The sequence below is a fragment of the Fonsecaea pedrosoi genome (assembly GCF_000835455.1).
Source record: "Fonsecaea pedrosoi CBS 271.37 unplaced genomic scaffold supercont1.2, whole genome shotgun sequence".
Classification (NCBI taxonomy): domain Eukaryota; kingdom Fungi; phylum Ascomycota; class Eurotiomycetes; order Chaetothyriales; family Herpotrichiellaceae; genus Fonsecaea; species Fonsecaea pedrosoi.
Window position 1 is genome coordinate 1,694,075 of NW_013550614.1, and position 21,968 is coordinate 1,716,042.

A 21,968-nucleotide genomic window follows, 5' to 3' on the forward strand; every position below is an offset into this window, starting at 1 on the left:
CGTCCTCGTCCACATCCCCGTCCTCGTCCACATCCCCGTCCTCGTCCACATCCCCGTCCTCGTCCACATCCCCGTCCTCGTCCACATCCCCGTCCCCGTCCTCATCACTTGTCTCATGATAGACAGGATCAGGGCGCCAGTGGTCCTTGAGGACGTCCATAATTTCTTTCAGAATAGGGTCATTCTCAGGGCCAGACTCGAAATGCTCGTCAAATTTTCCACGCCTCAAACGCCGTCCCCAGAATCCTGCCTCGTACTTACCCACGCCTTTAAATCGGCCTTTTGAAAAGATGAGAGGAGTGTGATTGTAAGGGCCGACACTGACGATGCCGCTACTGACAATTGACGCAATGTTCCAAGGCGTTAATACATCTAAATGGCAATTAAGGATGTCCGCGAAGTGCCCTGACAGAATGAAATGTCTAGCATCGTTAATCCGTGATTCTCCTACTAACAGTTGCGATAGAGCCGTACTGATTCTCGGCTCGACATCGAAGAAGAAATCAGATCCCGATGGAGAATACTGGGAGAAACTCAGCTCTTCAGGTTCGTGTAGCAACATAGAAGTGGCCAAAACATGATCCCACTTCGAGTTCTTCCGAAATGCTGCTCCTTGGTCCGGTACAGGGAAAGCGTCAATGACATAATGATAATTTGTTTGATAATTTGTGTCCATAATGGACCAACCGTCAATGCGTGGTCTGATGCCATTTCCAGGCCGAAGACTTGAGCACAATTCCCTCAAATCTTGCCTAACCTTCGTCGTGTATCGAGCACCCCATCGAGAGAGTAATGCAGCTGATGCGAGGTGGACGTGTTCATAGAACGGGCACGTCGACAAGAAACTTCCATCCAATTCTCCAGGCACGTAAAAGATTGTGAGATCTTGACTCAATGATAGCTTTGTTTGGAAAAGGCCCAGGAAGTGGCTAACACCACCCAAGTTACGAAAGCAGCCGTCAGTGCGGATCAGGCACAGGATGCAGAATTCAATGGCGAGGATCCTGTATTTCTGGTCGAAATTTACCAGCTTTTCCTCGAGATAGGGCAATACGCAGTAATTTGCAGCTTCGTAAAGTAGGCGATTGTCGACAGAGGAGAGATGAGGACACCAAATTTCTTGACGGTAATTATGGTCGTAGTCATGGAAGAGAGGTCTCCCCTCATCATCTAAACCGGCAGTTTGCATGGGAAGTGGCATAGGAAATCGCGCTTGCTGAACCGAGAAGACAGTATCAAGGACAGTTGTTTCAAGCGGAGTCCAGTGACTCTTGGGTACCCCTTGGCTGTAGAGCATACATATCCATGTAGGTGCAAGTTTGCTGTTGCTGTTGATGATGAAATATATCCCAGAGGCTAGCACCATTCGCTTGAATGTTTCTTGCTCAGATATGCCACAAGCATCAACAAGTGCGGTACCGCACCGGTCTTTGTCGAGTAGAAAATCGTACACACATCGGTGTATAAATCGCACACTCGTATTTTGCAACGTGGTTAGAGGTTCAGAATGGCACGCTTCGGAGTTGTCGTAGAAGACATTATCCACACATTCAACAAGACCTGCACACCGGGTAATCACATTTTGAGCCCTGTCAATGGCTGGGAGATTAGAGAGTTCTTGACAATATGGAAGAACGTTGTCTGGGAAATTGGCAGCGAGCTCGTTCTGTTCCTGAGACGCAAGAAGTAGTTCCAACAGGGTGATGTCACATCCAGCGAGCGTCGCCACAGCAATCAGGCTCAGATATGGTTTCGGATGCTTTACATAGAATTTGTCCTGTCTCTTGAGTAAAAGCATGAGGAGTTCATCCATTTCGGCAGGACATTCTGCCAAGCGCAGATCGAGATCTGCGTCGCTGTCACCCTGTTCTATACCAGACAAAATTTGCGTGGCAACTAAAGCAGCCCATAGGAAGACGCCCTGGGCGCTGTTGGCGATGTGCCAAGTGTAACCTGCGGCTTTAGTTTTACCAAGCCGGTTGTGACAGTGTAGCTCGATGTCTTCGTAATTGTAATCCTGTAATCTCAGCGAAGGATACTGACAGAGAGTGTCGTGGAACGGTCGCTCGGGTCGACTTGAGCAGCAGAGCTTGACCTTTCCAGTAAGTTTTCCGATATGCTGTATAACCTCGAGTAGAGATCTGCGCTCACCATCATCCTCAACTTCGTCAAGACCATCAACCAGGATGCAGAAACGGTATCGCGAATGTGTTACCAAGTATATGAACCAGGCCTTGAGCTCAGCATTCGTGCAACTTTCAGCATGCGGTCGTACTTGGCCAAAGAATGACCTGAGAGTTTCAGGAGCCGAGCCGTTGTTGTTGTCACGGATCGTTTCGACCAGCGTCTCGTCTGCTTCCAGGATCTGAAAACACAGTGATCTCCAAAACCCTTCCAAAGATTTCAGAAACACGCAGCTGGCGGGCCTGAAGAACCAGAAACTGAGTAGGCGGACAGATTGCGGCTGGGCCCAGACATTCAGATGATCAAAGCCAACTTGGCCCGTGTGAAGATTCTGGTAAATATAGGCCATGAGGCTCGATTTTCCACTTCCAGGCTTTCCACTAAACCAAAAGATTCCCCTGCCTTCTCGAAGCCATGCAACAAACTCATGTTGCTGATGAGAATCGGTGCGAGGTGGTGGATAGAATATCCAGTGATAGGTGTTACGGAACTCGCCCACATGGTTATCAATCATTTTGCGCCGATCGTACATTTGGGGAAAAGCCAGGCTATCTAGAACTCGCATTCTGAGATCATTCGATTCGTGATCTTGAGTATATTTCGTATGAGCATATTGCTGGCTGTTCAGCTGTGCCGTTATATTTGCCTGTGCAGTTGTGATTGATGACGTTATGTTTGTCTCTGCAGCTGTGACTGAAGATTTAACGTCAGTTGAGGCTTGTTGAATGTGACCTAATAGTTTTGTGATGGTGTCCTTTTGGCCTTGCGACAAGGCCGCGAACTCCTTTTGTCGAAACAAGACGTCCTGGTCGGCCTTGATACTAGTCAAGAGATTAGTAGGCAGAGTCCAAGGGACAGAAGATTAGGGACTCGGCAGAGACTGTTCCAGCGACGACCCAGAACCCTCTAGCCAAAGCAAAACATGACAGCAAGCGTCACATTTAGAAAGCCTATATATCAAAAGTGTCGACTTACTGAAGATCTTGCACCGGGCAAGATTGCAAAGCCGCTTCCTGCCGCTTCAGCTTTGCTCGAAGCTTGTCAATAGTATCCCTTCTACGAAAACTTTTGAACATCATCTGGAATGCGATGCCCTTGGCCTTGACGCCCTGCTTTTTCTTGAGTTTCAGTTGACTGAGCTCCTTCTTGAGCTCCACCGCTGTCTTTGAGACATCGTTCGCAAGTTGCTGTAGCTTATTGGCACGAGGAGGTAGGGTCGTAGGGTTGCTGTTGTTGAGAACAAGGACCAAATCCTTGTTCAAGGCCGTGAGGTCCTCGACGTATTTCTCAATCTTATCGTTCTCATCTAGAGAACCGCGGTCGTAGATTTCCTTGCAGACTTTAGCGGCACCGATGGCCTGTTCGATGAGTTGGAAGACATTGCAGATAACGGAGAGGATAGCATAGGCTTCCATTGACGGCTAGCGGGAGGACCGTGGAAGGACGCGTGGGAATGTTAGCCACGCTCACGAGGTGTTCAGGTTCGTATCTGCTGGGCTTTTGCCAGTAACGGCAGATGGAAAGCAGAATGACTCAAACTGTGATTTGCAAGCGCGAGCACTGATTCGGCGCTATAGCGATGGACAATCAAATTGGTGGTTACACAGGATTTTGCAGAATATCTAATGGCAGCGAGAGGCCAGCGACATGAGCAGGCGTGGCAGGGCAAGGCAGGCAAGGCAGGCACGGGGCAGGGTACGCTGAGGCTGACCAGAAGTTGAGCCAGGTCACACGATGCCTCAGTTAGGAAGGCGTGGGTGGCTGGACTGGGACCCAAAATGTCTCCGTGCAGCTGCTCGAAAACTGCGCTTCTCCTATCTTGATCAGCTGAAGTTGCGTCTGTCCACAGTCATGCGGGACATGTCGTGTTCAGGCTGGACCACGGCAAGTTGTTGGTCAGTGATGCATCCCTGTCTCAGCTCGCCGCCAGAATTGAGCCCCGCTCATGCTTCTCACCTGGCATTTACCATGTGGTGATATGAGAGATTCGGCACCAAGATCACATATAAGTGTCTCGCTTTTACTGAATTTGTGACACTCCCGGAGCTGAGTTGTACTCTAGCTAGTTGCTTGCTGTTCCATCACAATGGCTCTGGACGAGACTCCTCCGTTGCCTTTCCCTACATCGGGACCTTTGGATCCATATGTCAATTATCTGAAAGGTTACCTCACAAAGCTGGGCCGCTACGATCAAGGTGATCAGTCCCTGGCCAAAGCCATCCAACAAGGTCTCGACGAAGGAATTGAACAATTGACAGCATGGAACATCACAAGTGCCGATAACTTTATGTATTATGCCAACTACCTACTTACCAGCTGGATTCCGACCGAGATACATGACAGTCGTTTCATCTATCAGGTTCTCACCGTCTTCTACTACATATTTGATCGACCGGCCCTCTGCGATCTTCAAACGCAGATCTGTCCAGAGTCGATTGAAGGCGACATGCCTAAAATGAGACCACTCTCTGACTGGGTAGTTGGCTATGCTAGACGGATGGGGTCATGGCTGAACACTTCTGCTTCCATCACAAAAGACTCGTACAAGACTTTCCTCGACGCCAGCAAATACAGGATGAGCAACCCGTGCGACTACCATATTCCCGACCCTGGTTCAGACACTGGGGGCTTCAAAAGTTTCAACCAGTTTTTCTGTCGTTTCCTCAAAGAACCCCATTCCAGTGTCCGGCCTATTGACAAAGACATCAATACTGTGGTCTTCCCTGCGGATTCAACCTTCGACAATGCATGGCCGATTGACAATGATCTCAATGTGGACATTCTAGACCCGGATGCACCTCCATCATACATGGATACAGGGAATGTGGTTGACATCAAGCTTGTCAAATGGCCACTTTCAGCCTTGCTTGCAGGCTCTGCGTACACGGCGACATTCAAGGGTGGCACGTGGGCTCACGTCTTCCTCAACACCTTCGACTACCACCGACAGCATGCTCCAGTGTCGGGGACAGTGAAGGAAGCATTCCTCGTCGAGGGCTGCGCATACCTGCAAGTCGAAGCGGAAGTTGGGGACGATGGCAAAAAAAGGCTACAGCCAAGACGAGGCTTTTCGTCAGCTGTTCAAGCCGGGAAAGCGGTCACTGCCCAGCCGTCTGCCCCCGATGGTGCCGGGTATCAGTTCATCCAACAACGGGGCTGCATCGTGATTGATACAACTGGCTTTGCCAATATTGGGATGGTGGCGGTCCTCCCCATGGGGATGGCTCAAGTCTCGTCCGTGAACCTGTCAAGGGGCTCGAAGGTTGGAAATGTTGTCAAGAAAGGCGAGGAGATTTCGTGGTTTGAGTTTGGTGGCTCTGATCTGGTTCTGGTGTTTGAGGCTCAGGCATATGCCCACGATTTCCCGCCTGTAAATACAAGGCAGCATCCTAGTCCTCACCATCTCATCGGCGAAAAGCTCTGCAGGGTTAGAGCAACTACCAAATAATGCAGCTTTGACACCTGTGAGGACCATGACATTGGAAGAGAGGTCTACTCATGGACAAATGACCAGGGCATGTATGCGCAGCGAATAAGTCTTTCATTACACACCAGTTACTTCAGAAACTCTAGTACCCAGGTATGTTGCTGTGCCCATTCACACGAGCATCGACCAACCCCCCCCCCCCTATACAGCCCCACATTTAGAGCCTCGTCAAATCTCGTACGATCTACAGTATTATCTTCCCCATGATCGGGACTAAGATGCCAAGATGGCTTAAGGCTGGGGATTGAGTCCACGGGCGAGACGGGTCGATGGTAATAGGAATAATTACGAAGGCCACCCAAGGCCACTTAATCCCTTTTCGTTCGGGAGCCTCGCCATCGCCACTCGTCAGCTCTCGTGACTCGAGTTCGGCGATTTCCCTATTCGCTTTTACCCCGCGGCGGCTGCTGATACAAACCTTCATCCGAGGTTCAAACTATTAATTCTGGTCAACAGCCGGCCGATTCGAGCATAGCTGCACAGGAACTCCAATTAACACCAGAAAATAAGAATCAAGTTTTCTTGTTTATTTACTGTTGGTTATTATCTATTTGAGTCTTGAATTTGGCAGCTTGGCCCAACATCGCTCCCTGCATCTTTCTCACTATGGCCTCCCAACGCCTTTCCGCCGTCCTCTCACACCTACCTTCTAGCTCGAGTGCGGTAGACAATATGTATGAATGGCGCTGATGTTTCTGTGTGTATATGTCAGGCCAGGGCTGACGATGTGACGAACCAGCGCAAAGCAAAACCCCGACGATGTAGTCATCACCCTCGCCATCAGGACGCCCATGTGCAAGGCCAAGAAAGGCGGACTCAAGGACACGACGCTCGATGGCCTGGTCTTCAAGATTCTCGAGCAGGTCCGACTCCGAAGCAAGCTTGACCCGCGCCTGGTCGACGATGTCTGTCTCGGCAATGTAAGCTGTCTTGTCCCCGCGTCGGAGAATATCCCACTGATTGCGTTATCCCATCTCCACAGGTCCGCGATGGCAAAGCTGGGTACTACGTCCGAGCCGCGGCTCTCGCAGCAGGCTTCCCAAACACAGCCGGTGCGTCGAGCGTTTCGCGGTTCTGCTCCTCAGGCCTGACGGCGACGCAATTCATCGCCAATGAGATCATCACCGGCATGATTGAAGTCGGCGTGGTAGTCGGCGCCGAGTCTCTGAGTGAAGGGAACGAACGTCTGAGTCGACCCTTTGCCGACGATGTCATGAACGCCAGCGAAGAGGCGAGGGACTGTATGCTCCCAATGGGTAAGCCCACACTGCGCACTCTGGACAGATATGGGAAATTGAACCATTTGCTTACTCCTATCTCCCTCTGACAATACAGGCGCCACGTCGGAGAATGTGGCGAGAGAGTTCAACATCACTCGGCAGCGGCAGGACGAGTTTGCCGTCGAGTCGTACCGACGCGCCGAGCTGGCGCAGAAGAGCGGCTGGTTCGATGACGAGATTGCCCCTATCACGGTCAAGAAGGACGGCAAAGACACGACCCTTGCCCGCGACGAAATCCGATGGGGGACCACGTACGACGGGATCAAGAACCTTCGTCCGGCCTTTGCAGAGTACGGAGACACGACGCACGCCGGCAATTCCAGCCAGATCACCGACGGTAAGTCGCTCATTCGAGGACAATGCAGATTAAATGCCTCGAGACTCATCCTCCCGTCTTCTTTACAGGAGCCGGTGCTTTAATTCTCATGAAACGCTCAAAGGCCTTGGAGCTGAACCAGCCCATCCTCGGAAAATACGTTGGCACAGCCCTTGCCGGTCTGCCTCCGCGCATCATGGGCATCGGCCCGGTCTTGGCCATTCCCAAACTACTTTCTCGATATAACCTGTCACTGGACAAGGACATTGACGTGGTGGAGATCAACGAAGCATTTGCTTCCATGGCCGTCTATTGTCGGGATTATCTTAATCTGGACTGGACGAAATTGAACCCTAGAGGTGGTGCCATTGCGTGAGTCCCCCCCCCCCCCCCCCCCCACCCCCTTTTTTTTCCCCTCCTGGATTTCTTCTTTCCTTCGTCGTAATAGCTCTGTTCAATATCAGGTCAATTCACACTAACGGATTCTTGCAGACTCGGCCGTAAGTACCTCCTCCCATGAACATGAACATGAACCCAGAATCAACACGACTTCTTCGTGAAGTCCATCCCCTTCTTCCCCTTCTGTGGAGTCATCTTTTTCGATCAAGACTGACAAACCTCGCTGAAACAACAGATCCATTTGGATGCACCGGAGTCCGACAGATAGTCACGGGTCTCAGCGAATGCCGGCGGAGAAAGAAAAAGGTTCTGCTCACCAGCATGTGTCTAGGTACCGGAATGGGCATGGCGGGATTGTTTATCAACGAGCAGCTTTAGGGGTCTGCCTGGCCGTGACGGGTCTATTGCAGGCGTGGGACGGCTCGAGAATGAACTACTGTCTCTGCTCTGGTCTGCTCTTCTCATCCTGCCATCTCCAATTTATGCTCCTATACAGATCAAAATATAGACGAAAAGAGTCCCCAGCTTTGCCCTTCCCGTTGTGCATCGTCACTGCCGCCTTCAAACAGGATCTTGACACATTTATTCAAAAGTTCAGTTTTGTCCTTGCTGAAACATGGAAGAGCGTGAGCGTTACAATTCTCCCATCCCCTTTTCTTATAGCCTTGTAACGAAGATGTTCTCTGAGAGAAAAAAAGTCTACTTATCAACATTCGTCTCCACCGTGGTTATTGTGGTCGTAATCCTCGTCACCGTCTTGTTGGTCGTAGTTATCCTCGTGTCCCCCGCCGTGAGGGTCGTAGTGATCCTCATAGCCGTCGGCGTGACGATCGTAGTCATCCCCCTCGGGGTTGTCGTGATCATATTGATATCGGTTGTGCCCTTCTCCTTCATCCTGCCAGTCTTGGTCATCGTCACCTTGTCCATCTCCCTCCTCATCATCATCACCATCACCATCACCATCGTGGTCCGGATGACGCGCCCCGTGTAGCAAGTGATGGTGCTTGGGCGCATTTTCAATCATTGAGTCGAGTTCGTGGTCGTCCACCACCCCCCGCAACATCTCCAGATAATGGGCATCCGGGTTCGATTCAAAGTAGATGATGTCGTTGATCTGCTCGAGCGGGTGTCGCACAGGTAGGCCGTGGTCTCCGACAGAATCTCCGGTCTGGGCGGCCATCAGGTCCTTGTGTAACACGGCGTACATGTGGCGGGTCGGGTCGGCCGTCACGAGTTGCTCGCAGAGATCGGCCAGATGTTTGGTCAGCTCGGGGATCTCGTGGTGAGAAGATTCTTCATCTGCTATATGTGAGAGAAAGGAGATAAGAAGTGAGGCATTAGCAAACTTACCCCCGTGGGCAACGAGGGGGCGGGCCTTGACTAACCATCTCCCTGGTGTAGGTCCACGAAACGGTGCATGCCGTCCCAAAGCTCTGCCTGAATCGCCGAAGTATCGGGTCCGCCATGTTCATGATCTTGATGGTCCTCCATCTGCGCGGTGTCTGGAGACGTCGTTTCCTCAATGATTGTTCTGAGGCGGGGATGGATGCTGTATGAATGCGCACTCTGTCGAGACTATCACATGTCCTCTTATCTTCTGGCGAATCTCAGAGATCCGGGGCTAGAGAGTCTCGATGATGACCATAATGTCGAGTCCCGAGAGGAAAGCCGTGCCAGTAGATAGAACCACTACAAGGGTCTATCGGTTGAAAATGACCTGGACTGTTCCAGTTCCTATTCATAGGACCAAGCCTTGCACATGGTCTGTCCTGTCCGTGTTGCCACCATTGTGCTCACTGTTTGCTGTCATCCAAGTGCTGACGGGTCTTGCCACGATCCAATCCCCATTTGTTGGACGTCTTCAGCCGTACCAAATGGCGAGGCGAGGCCTGGCACGCGGCTTGACGGACTTGTTTGTTACTTGGATTAGGAAGGCGCAGAGCCGAACTTGACCTCAAACGACATGACATTTTCCGAAAAGGTGTTAGTGACTTGCCACCGAACCACGTTTTCCTTGCAAAATGCCTTGGGGCGGAAATGAAACTGATGATATAATCTCGTATCGCCTTTGCCCCAAGAAACAAAACGGGAAAAGAACTTTGCCGGAATGTATGCTGTTTGCGGCACCTTCGGGGTTCAGCATATAAGCCCCGCTCGACGGCGAGGTAGCGTCCTTTTTTTTGGGTACCGAATAGACTGATCCCCTTGTGGCAGTATTCTTGGAACGATTCGAGAGGATCATTCTCACGCCAGTTGCCACGATAGACCGTCTTGTCGTGATGAATCCTGGGTCATGCCGAGAGAGAAAGGGCGGAGGGAGACTGATATGAGCCCCTTCATAAAGAACCCAAGGTTTGCCTACATCGGGTTCGCTTTTCCCTGGCGACTTTGTCTATCAACTCCCAACCCGGTTCCGTCTAGTCATCAATCCATCCCCTTCCAAGACCTCCTGGGACTGCCTCGAAAACCATCATGAACAACCCGAACCCGCCGCCGCACCAGCCACCGCACCAGCCACCGCAACAGCCGCCGCAGATGAACATACCACCTCAGCCGAACCTAAGCTCCCTCCCAGGATTTTGCGTTCCAGCCGTCCTTTCTGTCATACTCAATACGAACTTGACCCTCGCCCTGCAACATGCTCAGCAGCACGGGTACCCACTCAATCAACTTCGACTCGTTACATATCAGTTAGTCTCTCAATTGGGCCTCATCTACAATCCTTCGTTCCAGCTTCACTCTCTTGTGCCACCACAGATGTGGCAGCCGAACGCTCAAATGACACATCAGGACTTTGAGAATGCAGGTCAAACCGCGGCCCAATTGACTGCGTTAATCAACCAGGCCAACATCCCAGGAACGACTGGGGTGGGGGCGATCATCTTGCTCCCACCAACCCAGGGTCCCAATGGTCGAGCTTCAATGCACGCCGTCGTGGTTGCGCCAGGACAAACGCTTCGCTTCTTCGACTACGCAAACCCGGCGCAACCGATAGAATTCACTGTAGCTTGGAACGCTCCGAACTCGCCGGTGAGATTCCTCGCAATATTTTGGTACGCCGACATCAATCAGAGGCAGCCCATGACTCCTCCTCCTTCAAAGGCCGGTCCATCCGCACCGGGGGGCTCGTCCTCACACCCGGCCGGAGGTTCGTCCACGCATCCCATGATGGCGCCCACCTCAAGCGCACGCTGAGGTCGATCGATGCGGTGGTGCTGCCTTCTCTCCGCTGGCCTGGCTGTAGTGTCACAAGTGTGTTATAGTCAGAACAGGGGATACTCGAGGACAACGTCACGGCTGGGATATGTAAAGCTTGTCACTCATAGCTCTTTTGAAGCATCAATATCCCCGGGTTGAGGAGTCGCCGCCATTCAATTTCTGGTATTTTTGGCAAGTGGTGCACTTTACTAGGGGGTTTCACTCAAGTTGCAAACATGAACAAATACAGAAGAGGTTTCCTGCCAAATCTGATATTCTTTGCCCAAACAAAATCAAATGTCAATTTCACCGTAGCAATGCCGAGCATTATACGAGAAAACTCGCCGATTTTACGAGGAAAATACGAGGGCCAAGATGGATTTTCAAAGCTTACCCCGATTGGGCATCTGGATTACTGCTTGTAGATAATTGGCTGAACAGTTTTCCCCTCGGCATTGCCTGATTGGGATATCGTCGCACCCAATGTGGTAGGTAAGAATCGAATACACCAATCAATATTCTCTCCCTACAACATCTGCAACTCGAATTCCGAGACGGAGGCAGAGTCAAAGTGAGATGAGATACCTACCATCAACGCTGACATTATGTATCAAAGAGCGAGCCCAGGCGTCCTGCTCACCTCAGGAAAAATTTGGAGGTGGAATTTTCTCTTCAAGAGGAGCGTGTTCCGTGGTTTGAAAAGGTGGCAACAAATGGGTAACGTTTTTCTGGGCCCTTTCAAGAGCAAAAGATACCATCTGGAGGTGAGCGCCTTCCTGGTGCGGTGAGGCTGCTTCATCCAGATAGATTTCCCAGCGACGAACATCGTTGTGGCGAGACCATCCGGCGCAATCCCCATCACAGGGAGACATTTACCTCTGTACCTCTGTACAACCGAAGACGCCAGCCATAATTGTGGCAGGCACGTCCACTTGCAGTCGTTGGATTACTTACCCGTTCAGTCCAAGTGCGCAGAAATCTGGCCTTTCCTGCACTCGTACTCGAACGCGGTCTAGCTACGTCATCTAATCAACATCTGCTCCACTCAGATGAGATTTAACAAGACTTGTTGAATCTTAAACGAGCTTTCTGGGACCACAATTGAATTGTTCCAGGTTGCAGACGGGGATCTGTGCGGCATCGAATCATCGAGAATGTTTGGTTTCGGGGAGGGGGTCATCAGTCGGCGCCGAATCTGGCCTTTGTCTTCAGCATTTACACGGGGTGTATTCGTGATTCGTCGATACGGTAAAATGTTCAACGCATGGAGATGACGTTATGTATGTAGTGTCGAACTGCAGCGTATCAACCAGGACCTTCGCATTGTGGAGGCGTACCCAATGAGGGACCACATCTTCGAGACACACATCGTTTGCAATGACAACAAGGAGCGACAAACGAAACTAGCTCGTTGCAATACGGGGTCTTTAGAAGAGAAAAATCGTTCCTCGTACTCGCATTTTGTGCAAGTCCTCGCTAAGGGAGGTGATCTGCTGGTCTTTTCACAAGGCTTCAGCCATTTCCCCTGTAACATCATTGGCTGGATCTTCAACTCGGTGGGACGGAGGGTCATTTGTTCCGAGTGGAGACTTAGTATCCGAACTTGAGCTGTTGTCTTGACTGTGACTGGCCAGCTGCAACACTAGTCGGGAATCAACAAACACACTAATCCCCTTTCCGGAGATACGTGCCATGCGACCCTTAACACCAGAGAATGTGCATAAAGTTCGCCCAAGTACAGAATAAATCGATATTTCCATCGTTATATCAAAATTGCCAAATCCCTTTCTTTTGCGGAGTGTTTGATCGCTAAGAGTCCTCAAGCGGCAGCAACAGAGTCTCAAAGATGGCGGCGTCGGCGACCGACGAAGGCGCAGAGCAAACCGAGTACAAGGCGAACGATGTGAGAAGCACATCTTCGCAGCTGGAAAGGCATAAAACAAACGACGCAGACGAAAGCCCCCTCGAACAAACCACGAGCCGCATCGAAAAATATCCCACTGGCATCAAGCTGAGTCTGATCCTGCTGAGCATTTACTTGTCCGTCTTCCTGGTCGCACTCGATAGGACAATCATTGCTACTGCGCTTCCCAAAATCACCGACAAATTTCAAAGTTTTGCCGATGTTGGCTGGGTAGGTCGATGTCCTTCCTTCGCAGCGGCTGGCAGGCAGGAGAAAAAAGGTTGCTAACGCTCCAGACAGTACAACGCCGGATTTCTGTTTCCCACGACTGCCCTCCAACTCCTCTTTGGCCGATTATACACCTTCTACTCGCCCAAGTGGATCTTCCTCACCGAGGTGTTTGTGTTTGAAATTGGTTCTGCGATATGTGGCGCCGCCCCGAACTCGGTCGCCTTCATCTGGGGACGGGCGGTCGCCGGTTTGGGCGCCGCAGGACTGTTCAATGGTGCCATGATCTTGATGATGTATGCGTCGCCTCTTGAGAAGAGACCTCTCTACATGGGTCTCCTCGGTGCGGTCTTCGGGGTGGCCTCCGTTGCCGGTCCACTACTTGGAGGCGTCTTCACGACCAAGGTCAGTTGGAGGTGAGTTCTCGCTCTCACAGAACATCGCAAGAACAGCAAAGCTGAGTGAGATCAAGATGGTGTTTCTACATCAACCTCCCAATCGGTGCGGTGGTGCTCGCGTTCCTCTTCCTGGTCATCGACGACATGGAGCCAGCTCTGGGTAATTTACCACTGAAAGAAAAGATCTCCCGGATCGACATCCCCGGCACCGTTGTTTTTATCCCCTGCATTGTTTGCCTGCTTCTGGCGCTTCAATGGGGCGGTCAAAAATATGACTGGTCCGATGGCCGAATCATCGCACTTTTTGTCGTCTTCGGTGTCCTTCTCATCGCTTTCGTCGCCATTCAACTATGGCGGAAGGAGGCCGGTACAGTACCACCTCGAATCGCCACGCAACGGACCATTGCCACGGGAGGGTTTTACGCCTTCTGTCTCGGGTCGTCATTTATGATTGCAGTGTACTACTTGTCGATATGGTTCCAAGCCATCAAAGGCGCATCGGCAATCCGGTCCGGGTACTCGACGCTACCCTTCATTCTCGCGCTCGTGGTTTCGTCTATCATATCAGGAGCCTTCGTCACGAGGGTAGGGTATTACAACCCGTCAATACTGGCGGGCGGCATCCTAACGCCTATTGGAGCTGGGCTCTTTACGCTCTTCACCACTCACACGGCACACCCTATGTGGATCGGTGCCCAGGTCCTCTACGGTTTCGGTGTTGGACTTGGGTTACAACAAACCAACATCGCCGCGCAGGCCGTCCTGGACAAGAAGGACGCGCCGACAGGAGTCTCCCTGGTATTCTTCTGCCAGGGTCTCGGCGGCACCATTTCCGTCTCACTCGCCCAAAATGTCCTGGACAACAAGCTCATATCGGGTCTGAAAAACATCGCCGACATCAGTCCGCATGACATTGTCAACACCGGAGCCACTGAGCTGCGTCGTGCTTTCAGCCCCCAACAACTGCCGGAGGTTCTTCGGGTCTACAACCACGCCTTGGTAGTTGTCTTCTACGTCGCCCTCGGTTTTGCCTGTGCGGCTATCATTGGAGGCGTCGGCATGGAGTGGAAGACGGTGAAAAAAGAGAAACCTAAGAAGGACGAGGAAAAGACGCCGGAGATCAAGGAAGAAACCAAGACGGAGTGATCGCCCCCAGGATTCACAAGCCCTTGACGAATTGTGATTTAGCGCTGCATTGTACAACAACTACTTCCTCTTCTCGAGCGAAATCCCTTCTCACTAGAATTTTCTGCAGACTTTTTTGCAACTGCGGCGGAAATGAGAGTCTAATGAAGCGACCATACCACTGTTATCCCTCTTCAGAACATACCGATAGACCAATTGATTGCTGTCTATGAGGTGTCTAAATCTCCTCTTCTCACCTGAATCTGGCAAAGGAACATTCACTTCTCAACACCACATCTTCCTCATCTCCCAGAGGAGATTTGGAGGAGAGGCGAGGGTCTAGTGCCATTATCTGTGTACTGAAGTACCATGCCGCCAGGACTATGATAGCAGGGTCTGAGGACCGAGACGAGGGTCGAATCTGCTGCTGCAGGAGCAAATGTGAAGGTAACAGAACCTCCTGGGACGCGACCACATGTCTCCGCTACGGTTGTGTGGAATCCCCAAGCAGTGGTGAGTGCGCGTTGACTGCGCAATGAGGGCGAGGAACCGCTGCGAACCTGCAAACAGAGCTTGATCTTTCATCGGGTATGTATGTTCCTCCCATAAAATATTGCTATTACTGTCTTATCAGAGACCCTTCAACAATGTCGGCACATAAAGACGATAAGCAAGGCGTGTTATTCGATACGGGCTGTGCTGCCCAGGAATAAACCTGGACTAGAGACGAATATTTGTAACATAATCGTAGAATCTTATTGCCTTGCACCTCGTTCGGAGTAGGACTCTACACAAGGGCGAAAGGGTCACCTGAGGGAGAACCTGCGTTCTGCCAAGGCTGAGTGCCAAGACTGACGAGGCTACCCGCACCTCATTGGAGGGCACGAGTTATGTGGTCCGCAGTTGGAGCCGCAACCTGCACCTCCATCATCAAACCCCATAACATCATCCTTGATCTCGACTTTGTCCTCCTGTCGACTTTCAACTATTGTCTTAACAATTTCTTTTGTTTCTTTATCGCAACATTCCTCTTTGACTCGATGCCGCCCTCCTCGATAGAATCACGGCAATCTCGACCGGTCCTTATCCCCAACCTCATTTTCTCGTAGAACCGTGAATCTCCCACTGTCGATAGCTGCGTCCGTTGATTCCCACCCCTGCGTGTCTTCGACATGGCCGGGACGACTTCTTCGGCTGCGGAGATGATCTCCCAGCTTGAAGCGGCGCGTAAACTCGCTCTGGGAGATCCTCAAGTATACAATCAAGTCCTCCCAGGGATATTACCCATCATCGGTCCCTCGGCGCACGTCGAAGTGCGAAGATGGGGTGCGGAATTTCTAGCAGAGGCATTCGCGAGCCCTTCTCTCCCCAATGCGCAGAAAGAACAGCTTTCCTCCGACGTGTTGCCTACCCTACGAACCATGTTGGACACACCTGGTGAAGATCCTGCGGTGATCAAGAGCGTGATACAAGCGGCTGCGAGTCTATACCCTCTGGTGTTCAGACGAGTGTATGTGGTTGGACAGATAGTATCAAGACTAGATGGCCCGATTCTAACGAGAGCGTCTAGAATTTCACACCCTACAGAAACGACGTTGTGGCAGGAAATGAGTCGGATCAAATTAAACATTCTTCAACGCATGGATTCTGCTCCCATCGCAGTCCGGGTTTGTTGCATCAAATTCGTGCAAAAGGTCGTCCATGTAGAGACCCCTGGTTTGATCTCAGATCCTCGAGTCAGTTCACCTGCCGCGATCTTTGCCTTGTAATGTCCCTGCTAACGCCACGCAGCGCCCCGAGCAAAACGAGATTTCCATTGCCTTGGTCCCACGAACACATCCTCTACTGCAGCTCCCAAACCTGGAGGCCGAGGCATCCGGCCTGCTGGACAGACTGTTGAGCGTATTCCAGGAGGCCACGATGGATCCCATCCTTGTTGATGCGACGCTCAACTGCCTGGCGGTCCTCATACGAACACGCCCCGCCATTTCCACCAAGATTGTGTCTGCGATTCTCAACTTCAATCCAATGAAACAGGCGAATGCTCCGCTGACCCCTCGAATGATTGTCATTATAAGATCAATGGAGAGAACAACGAGGGCTTTGCTACGATGGGCTTTGAGGGCTGTCCCGAATCACCCTCTGGAACAGAAGATCCAGGCATACCTCATGCGCCTCCAACAGTCACGTTCAACGCTGTTTGCAGAGCCTACGGGACAAAAACGCCCGGCTGAACCCACCGACGGGTTGGATGATGCAAAGAGGCAGAGGCTCACGGCGGGAATTCGCAAATTTCCACCCATGCCTCCACCGCCCAACACCTATGCCCACCTATTCACCCTCACGGAAGATACCAGTCTTCAGCAATTTGATGTTACTCTTCTCCCTGCTGACATTGTCAGCACTGTAACCTCGGTCTTCCTGCAACACGTGGACTCGAACTCACTGGATGTTGCGATTGATGCAATCCGATCCAGATATACTCACTTGCAAAAAGTCAATCAGCCCACCCCTGTGCCTGATGTGCCCATGCTAGGACCTACAGGTATCGATGATGAGGACGATTACGATCCTGAGTTTGTCACTGGTACAGAGCCGACGGCCCTGTCGACCACAGAGAGGGCATTGGAGGAGCTAGCGCAGCCACCTCTTGAGTTGGGCCCATTCGAGCTACCAAAACCCCCGCCGTTGACTGGGACGGAAGTCGCGACATTATCAGATCAGACGGTTGGACATGTCTTTCAACTGGTTGCGTCACTCGAGGCTACGGGGCACTCTCATACGAAGCAGCAACTCGGCCTAAATCGAATAGCCGCTAGTGGTAACGATCGAGACTCTTGGGCAACAATCCTCATGCGCCTGGCCACCAGAGCCCCGTCCGGCCTCGATGACCTCGCCAACACCCTGAACGACGACGACGCGGATGGGTCCAGGCAGATCATCAAATCAGAAAACACCGAAGAAACACCCAATGTCGCAAACCGTATCCGTCAGACGCTATTCATGTATGTCCTCGAAGACTTCCGACCTCGCCTTAATATGGCCATCTCTTGGTTGACCGAGGAATGGTACGCCGACAAAATGACCGCAAAGACACACCCAGAACTTGCCCATCTACCAAACTACACCCGATGGGCAAATCGCCTCATTGATCGCCTCCTCCCCTATCTCGACGCCCGAGATAAGAATCTGTTAATACGCTTCCTCTCTGAAATCCCCAGCATTGATCGCGAGATTCTGAGTCGAGTCAAGAGCTTGGCGAGAGATCCTGAAAGGATCAACATGTGTATTCTTGCGATGCAATACCTTCTATTGATGCGGCCGCCAGTGAGAGACATGGTGTTGGATACGATCGAAGTAATCTGGAGAGAAGGGGATGATCAGGCTAGAGGGGCAACCAGTAAGGTCCTGGCGAAGTGGAGACCGGGCTTTCTGGAAAAGGCCGTGAAGGAAGAGGAAGTCGAGTCCAAGGCAAATGTTAAACAGGAGATGAGGACGAATGGCGTCACTAGTCCTCCTCCTGCAGCACCTGCTGCACCGGACACTACCGTGGAAGCAACAGAGCCCATGAGCATGGATCCTAGGAAGAGAAAAGCCCTTGCAGCCGCGAATGGGTGAAGAAGGGGGTGGGGATCGAGCGTGTAGTTTCAGCCGTACTGTACCATTATAACAGAAGGAGACAATAAGAACGAGCAATCATGCCTACAAAACGAGAACCGCGCACGCAGAAAAGATGCCATACAACCGCCGAAGATCTTTCTCGTTGATTTGCACAAGACACTGGACATTCTATCTCTTATCTATGCTATCGTGAAAACAGATATGTACACGGGGTCTCTCACGCCATCGCCAACTACTCTCCATGTTCTTTTATGAGGTCACGTTGAACTCGTCGATGACACTCCTCGGTTTTTGATATTCGCCCACTCCGAACCCGTTGGCCCTTCCTCTGTCCCGCACCTCTTCCCAACTACACTTGAGGCCGAAGAACTCGGGTCCTCCGACCCTCAGGCCCTCGGCGCTCCCGGTCCACAGTGGCGAGGCGGGCATCCCGATCACGCGGACCTTGAGACCGTACCGCAGCTCGGGAGACCCGAGAGCCTCGCCGTCGCTGCCGAGGATGGAGATCAAGTCCGGCACCGTGCATATGATCTCCTCTTCGGAGTCTTCTTGTGACGAGGACGTTGTCGGGAACTGTGGAATGAACCCTGCGGAGAGGTATTCGTTCTGGAAAGGGATGACAAGGTGGCGTTTCTCGCGGTTCGCGGGAGTGGTGGACGGGGGGTTTGAGCTGTCGTCTTCCTCGTCAGCGGACAAGGGCGCAATGACACAGCGACCGACTGTATAGCCGCGGGAGACGTCGCGGGTTACGTCGACGACTTTACCGACGTAGAGCTCTTTGACTGGAGTGATGCTCGACTATATAGATTTAGATGGTCTTGTCAGTTTTTGCCGGTCACACACACACTCTCTCTCTCTGGTGAGGGGGGACAACTCACGATCGCCTCGATGAAATCAATCTTAGACTCCCGCGCAAGGTGGACCGCGCGCCCCAGATACCATGCTTGGGAGACGGTGTTGGGCACGGCGTAGTCCTTGAGGACTTTGCCAGAGAGAGGTCTCGCGGCCGCAGCAGTCGAATTGCCCAGTTCAATGCAGGTTGTCCGTATCAGCGCCTCCACGCGCTTGTTGGAATCGGCCGTCTATGATATAGAACCAGAAAATGTCAGAGATTTGCCAGAAGGAGTGAGGGAAGATGATAGGGACCAAAGACACCTTACCAGAACGACGGATGCGTTGCCTTTACAGTCGGTCGTGGCAACAGGCAGCACCGGCTGGCCATAAACATAAGGAGTTCCATGCTCCAGCGTCGGATACGCACGACCCATCAAGTCGCAGTCTACCACCGGTCGACCGTATCGAGCACTCGTGGGAAACGTCACCAGGCCGTTGCCTCCTCCGATCTCATCGGCCACGATGCCGTCAAAGTCTGTGATCCCCATGATCTTGTTGACGGCGTCGATGGCGGCGAACACATCCGTGCCTGAGCTCACCCGCTCGTCGCTGACCGAAGGCGCGCCGTAGCCTGCGCCAAACACACAAACACCGTCGTCTTTGAGTGATTCGAGCGAAACAACGCGGATAGCTCCCTCGCCGGCTTTGCGAAGGATGTCCAGCGTGTACAGAGCCATCAGATACGACGAGCCACCGCCTCCCGTACCGAGCACGCCTGCGCCCGAAGCGATCAGTTGCACATCGACGGGAGAGATATACCAGACGCCGTCCTTGACACAGGGACGATACTTTGCGATATTGACACCCAATGTCGGCTTCGTCAAACTGCCCTTCTGCACGTTTGTGGCCTCGGGTTTCGTCGCCTCTTGCGTCGTGTCATCATCCACTTCCTGCGCATGGGCGAGTGCTCCGTTGGCAAAGCCATTTTGAACAGCATCGTCTCTGGCTCGAAGACTTCCGACTGCTTTCATGGCAAACCTCGTGGCTTTGTTGGTCACATACTGAAGCGGGATTTTCTTGATCTCGACGATTTTGACATCCCGTTCGTCTGCCCCATTCGCTATAGCGGTCGCAATTGCAGTCTTCCTGACTGCTTCGATCGCCTCATTCTCATCTCGACCAGCCAATATCTCAATCACGTCGACTTCGCCTGCCACCTTGGCAATGGCCGCGCCCACAGCGTTGGCAGAGTCGTGATGAGGCGGCCGAAGACACTCTTCTACCCCGTCAAGGTCCTCTGTGAGGATGATCGATCCACCCCCGACCAAAAGGACACAGACTGGGGCAGACGAGACTTTCATCCTATCGATGGCTCGTTCAAGCTGTCGTTTCATGTCGGCTTTTCCACCGGTAATCAGCTGTTCAGGGATGCCCTTGACATTTTCGTAGTCACCAATGCTGGCTGCTTTCGATGCCACGACGATATCCGTCGCTGTCATGACATTTCCTCCAAACACCATGGCATCAGTCGTGAGATGATGCGCGACCGAGTCTGGGCCGACGGTGACCTTGCCTCCATCCTCGGATTGGCGTACGCGACTCCCTCCTCCGAGACCGATGGAAAGGACCTCCGGCATGGAGAAAGCAGTGCGTACACCGCCCACCTCGACAAAGTTGGGAGCCTGCCGAGGGAAGCCTGATGGTAAGAGGGAGCAGATGTCGGTCGTCGTACCGCCGATGTCGACGACTACCACTTGCTTGTCAGCCAGTCTTTGGTCGCCGTGATCAAGCCCTTGAAGGAATGCGGCTCCCATGAGACTGTTGGTGGGACCACTGGCGAATGTCTTGATGGGCAATTCCGCCGCCACCGCAGCATCAGTGAGAGTGCCGTCATTCTGCGTCAAGTACAGTGGACACGCGAGGTCAAGCTTGTACATTGCATATCTGAAGCCCTGAATCGTCCGTCGGGCGAACCCCAGAATCGCCGCGTTGAGGATGGTGGCATTCTCGCGGGTCAAGAGCCCAGTGCCGCCAATCTGGCCGGAGCAGACGACAGATAGTCCTGGTGCAAACTGCTGCAAAAGTGCTTTGCATCGCTCTTCGTGGAGGCCTTTTTGATCAAGCGCAGAGAACACCCCGATGACGGCAACATACTGGATGCCTGCCTCGACGATGGCCGCGGCTGTGGCTTTGATCTGGTCAGGGTTGAGCGGAAAGATCTCTCGGCCGTCAATCTCAAGCCCTCCGTCGAGGTAGAACGCGGGGCCCTCGATGATGCCCTTCAATGCATATGGGAAGTCGGCAAAAGGAGGCACCTAGATATTGTCAGCCCATCACAGGTCTTCCGGGAAGCGGACAAGGAATGCACTTACCTTCCTGGTGTAGGGACCACACAGCCTGATCACGGCCACCCGACTAAGTCTTCGGGCATCATTCTCGATAACGGCATTCACAAAGTGTGTGGTTCCGATCGCAACATTCAACACTTTACTCCTGTCCACTTTCGAGAGAGCGAGAACTTCTCTGACTGCATTCTGAATCCCCAGGGTCACATGCGAGGTGGTGGAAGTCTTGCATGTGGCGAGCACCCCACGCGACTCGGTATCGAGTGCATTGATATCAAGGATGGCGGCGTCGGTGTTCGTTCCACCGACGTCGACTCCAATTCGGTACATGGTCGAAGTGATTATTCTGCAAGGGCTCGCTTGGGTATCTTCCAGTGCCTGATAGATTGACGGAAAATGTTACAGTCGGGTACACCTCCGCCTCGAAGACCGAAGGAGGTTTTCCATGTCGATCGTGCAGCCAGCGCAGATGCCCTATAAGCTGCAGGATCTGCTCCTCAGAGCAGTGGAACGACGCGAGGATCCAAGACACCATCGAGTTTTCGCAATCATCTCCACCACCTCTTGGATATCCAGCACTTGGGGTTCCGAGTGCGCCATGTCACCAAACGCCAGATGCTGAACGGAGATCTGCGGACGCAAAAGGGCGT

General features: G+C 52.3%; 8 protein-coding genes across 8 annotated transcripts in view; 5 read left to right on the forward strand and 3 right to left on the reverse strand.

Moving 5' to 3' along the window:
• Window positions 1-3,599, reverse strand: part of Z517_02576 (uncharacterized protein) — a gene marked incomplete at both ends in the record, with an annotated part of 3,825 nt that extends 226 nt beyond the window's left edge. Inside the window, 2 exons of the mRNA XM_013431685.1 lie at window positions 14-3,005; window positions 3,160-3,599. Coding sequence (XP_013287139.1) covers window positions 14-3,005; window positions 3,160-3,599 — 3,432 coding nt within the window. The remainder of the gene's footprint in view (window positions 1-13; window positions 3,006-3,159) is intronic.
• A 671-nt stretch (window positions 3,600-4,270) lies between these two features.
• On the forward strand, window positions 4,271-5,632 carry Z517_02577 (uncharacterized protein; the record flags this gene model as incomplete). The annotated part of the gene is made up of 1 exon (XM_013431686.1): window positions 4,271-5,632. The coding sequence occupies one exon, from the start codon at window positions 4,271-4,273 to the stop codon at window positions 5,630-5,632; it is 1,362 nt and encodes a 453-aa protein (XP_013287140.1).
• A 645-nt stretch (window positions 5,633-6,277) lies between these two features.
• On the forward strand, window positions 6,278-8,044 carry Z517_02578 (uncharacterized protein; the record flags this gene model as incomplete). The annotated part of the gene is made up of 7 exons (XM_013431687.1): window positions 6,278-6,345; window positions 6,411-6,591; window positions 6,654-6,927; window positions 7,007-7,288; window positions 7,357-7,639; window positions 7,760-7,767; window positions 7,902-8,044. The coding sequence occupies 7 exons, from the start codon at window positions 6,278-6,280 to the stop codon at window positions 8,042-8,044; spliced, it is 1,239 nt and encodes a 412-aa protein (XP_013287141.1).
• A 328-nt stretch (window positions 8,045-8,372) lies between these two features.
• Window positions 8,373-9,157, reverse strand: Z517_02579 (uncharacterized protein; the record flags this gene model as incomplete). Its single annotated transcript, XM_013431688.1, has 2 exons — window positions 8,373-8,968; window positions 9,052-9,157. 2 exons carry the CDS (start codon window positions 9,155-9,157, stop codon window positions 8,373-8,375), a joined length of 702 nt encoding a protein of 233 aa, XP_013287142.1.
• A 981-nt stretch (window positions 9,158-10,138) lies between these two features.
• Window positions 10,139-10,861, forward strand: Z517_02580 (uncharacterized protein; the record flags this gene model as incomplete). The annotated part of the gene is made up of 1 exon (XM_013431689.1): window positions 10,139-10,861. The coding sequence occupies one exon, from the start codon at window positions 10,139-10,141 to the stop codon at window positions 10,859-10,861; it is 723 nt and encodes a 240-aa protein (XP_013287143.1).
• A 1,849-nt stretch (window positions 10,862-12,710) lies between these two features.
• Z517_02581 (uncharacterized protein) lies at window positions 12,711-14,539 on the forward strand (the record flags this gene model as incomplete). The annotated part of the gene is made up of 3 exons (XM_013431690.1): window positions 12,711-12,998; window positions 13,068-13,411; window positions 13,468-14,539. 3 exons carry the CDS (start codon window positions 12,711-12,713, stop codon window positions 14,537-14,539), a joined length of 1,704 nt encoding a protein of 567 aa, XP_013287144.1.
• Window positions 14,540-15,690: 1,151 nt separating this feature from the next.
• Window positions 15,691-18,136, forward strand: Z517_02582 (uncharacterized protein; the record flags this gene model as incomplete). The annotated part of the gene is made up of 3 exons (XM_013431691.1): window positions 15,691-16,028; window positions 16,089-16,254; window positions 16,310-18,136. The coding sequence occupies 3 exons, from the start codon at window positions 15,691-15,693 to the stop codon at window positions 18,134-18,136; spliced, it is 2,331 nt and encodes a 776-aa protein (XP_013287145.1).
• A 252-nt stretch (window positions 18,137-18,388) lies between these two features.
• Z517_02583 (uncharacterized protein) lies at window positions 18,389-21,648 on the reverse strand (the record flags this gene model as incomplete). The annotated part of the gene is made up of 4 exons (XM_013431692.1): window positions 18,389-18,937; window positions 19,018-19,221; window positions 19,300-21,288; window positions 21,346-21,648. 4 exons carry the CDS (start codon window positions 21,646-21,648, stop codon window positions 18,389-18,391), a joined length of 3,045 nt encoding a protein of 1,014 aa, XP_013287146.1.
• Between the last annotated feature and the right edge of the window lie 320 nt (window positions 21,649-21,968).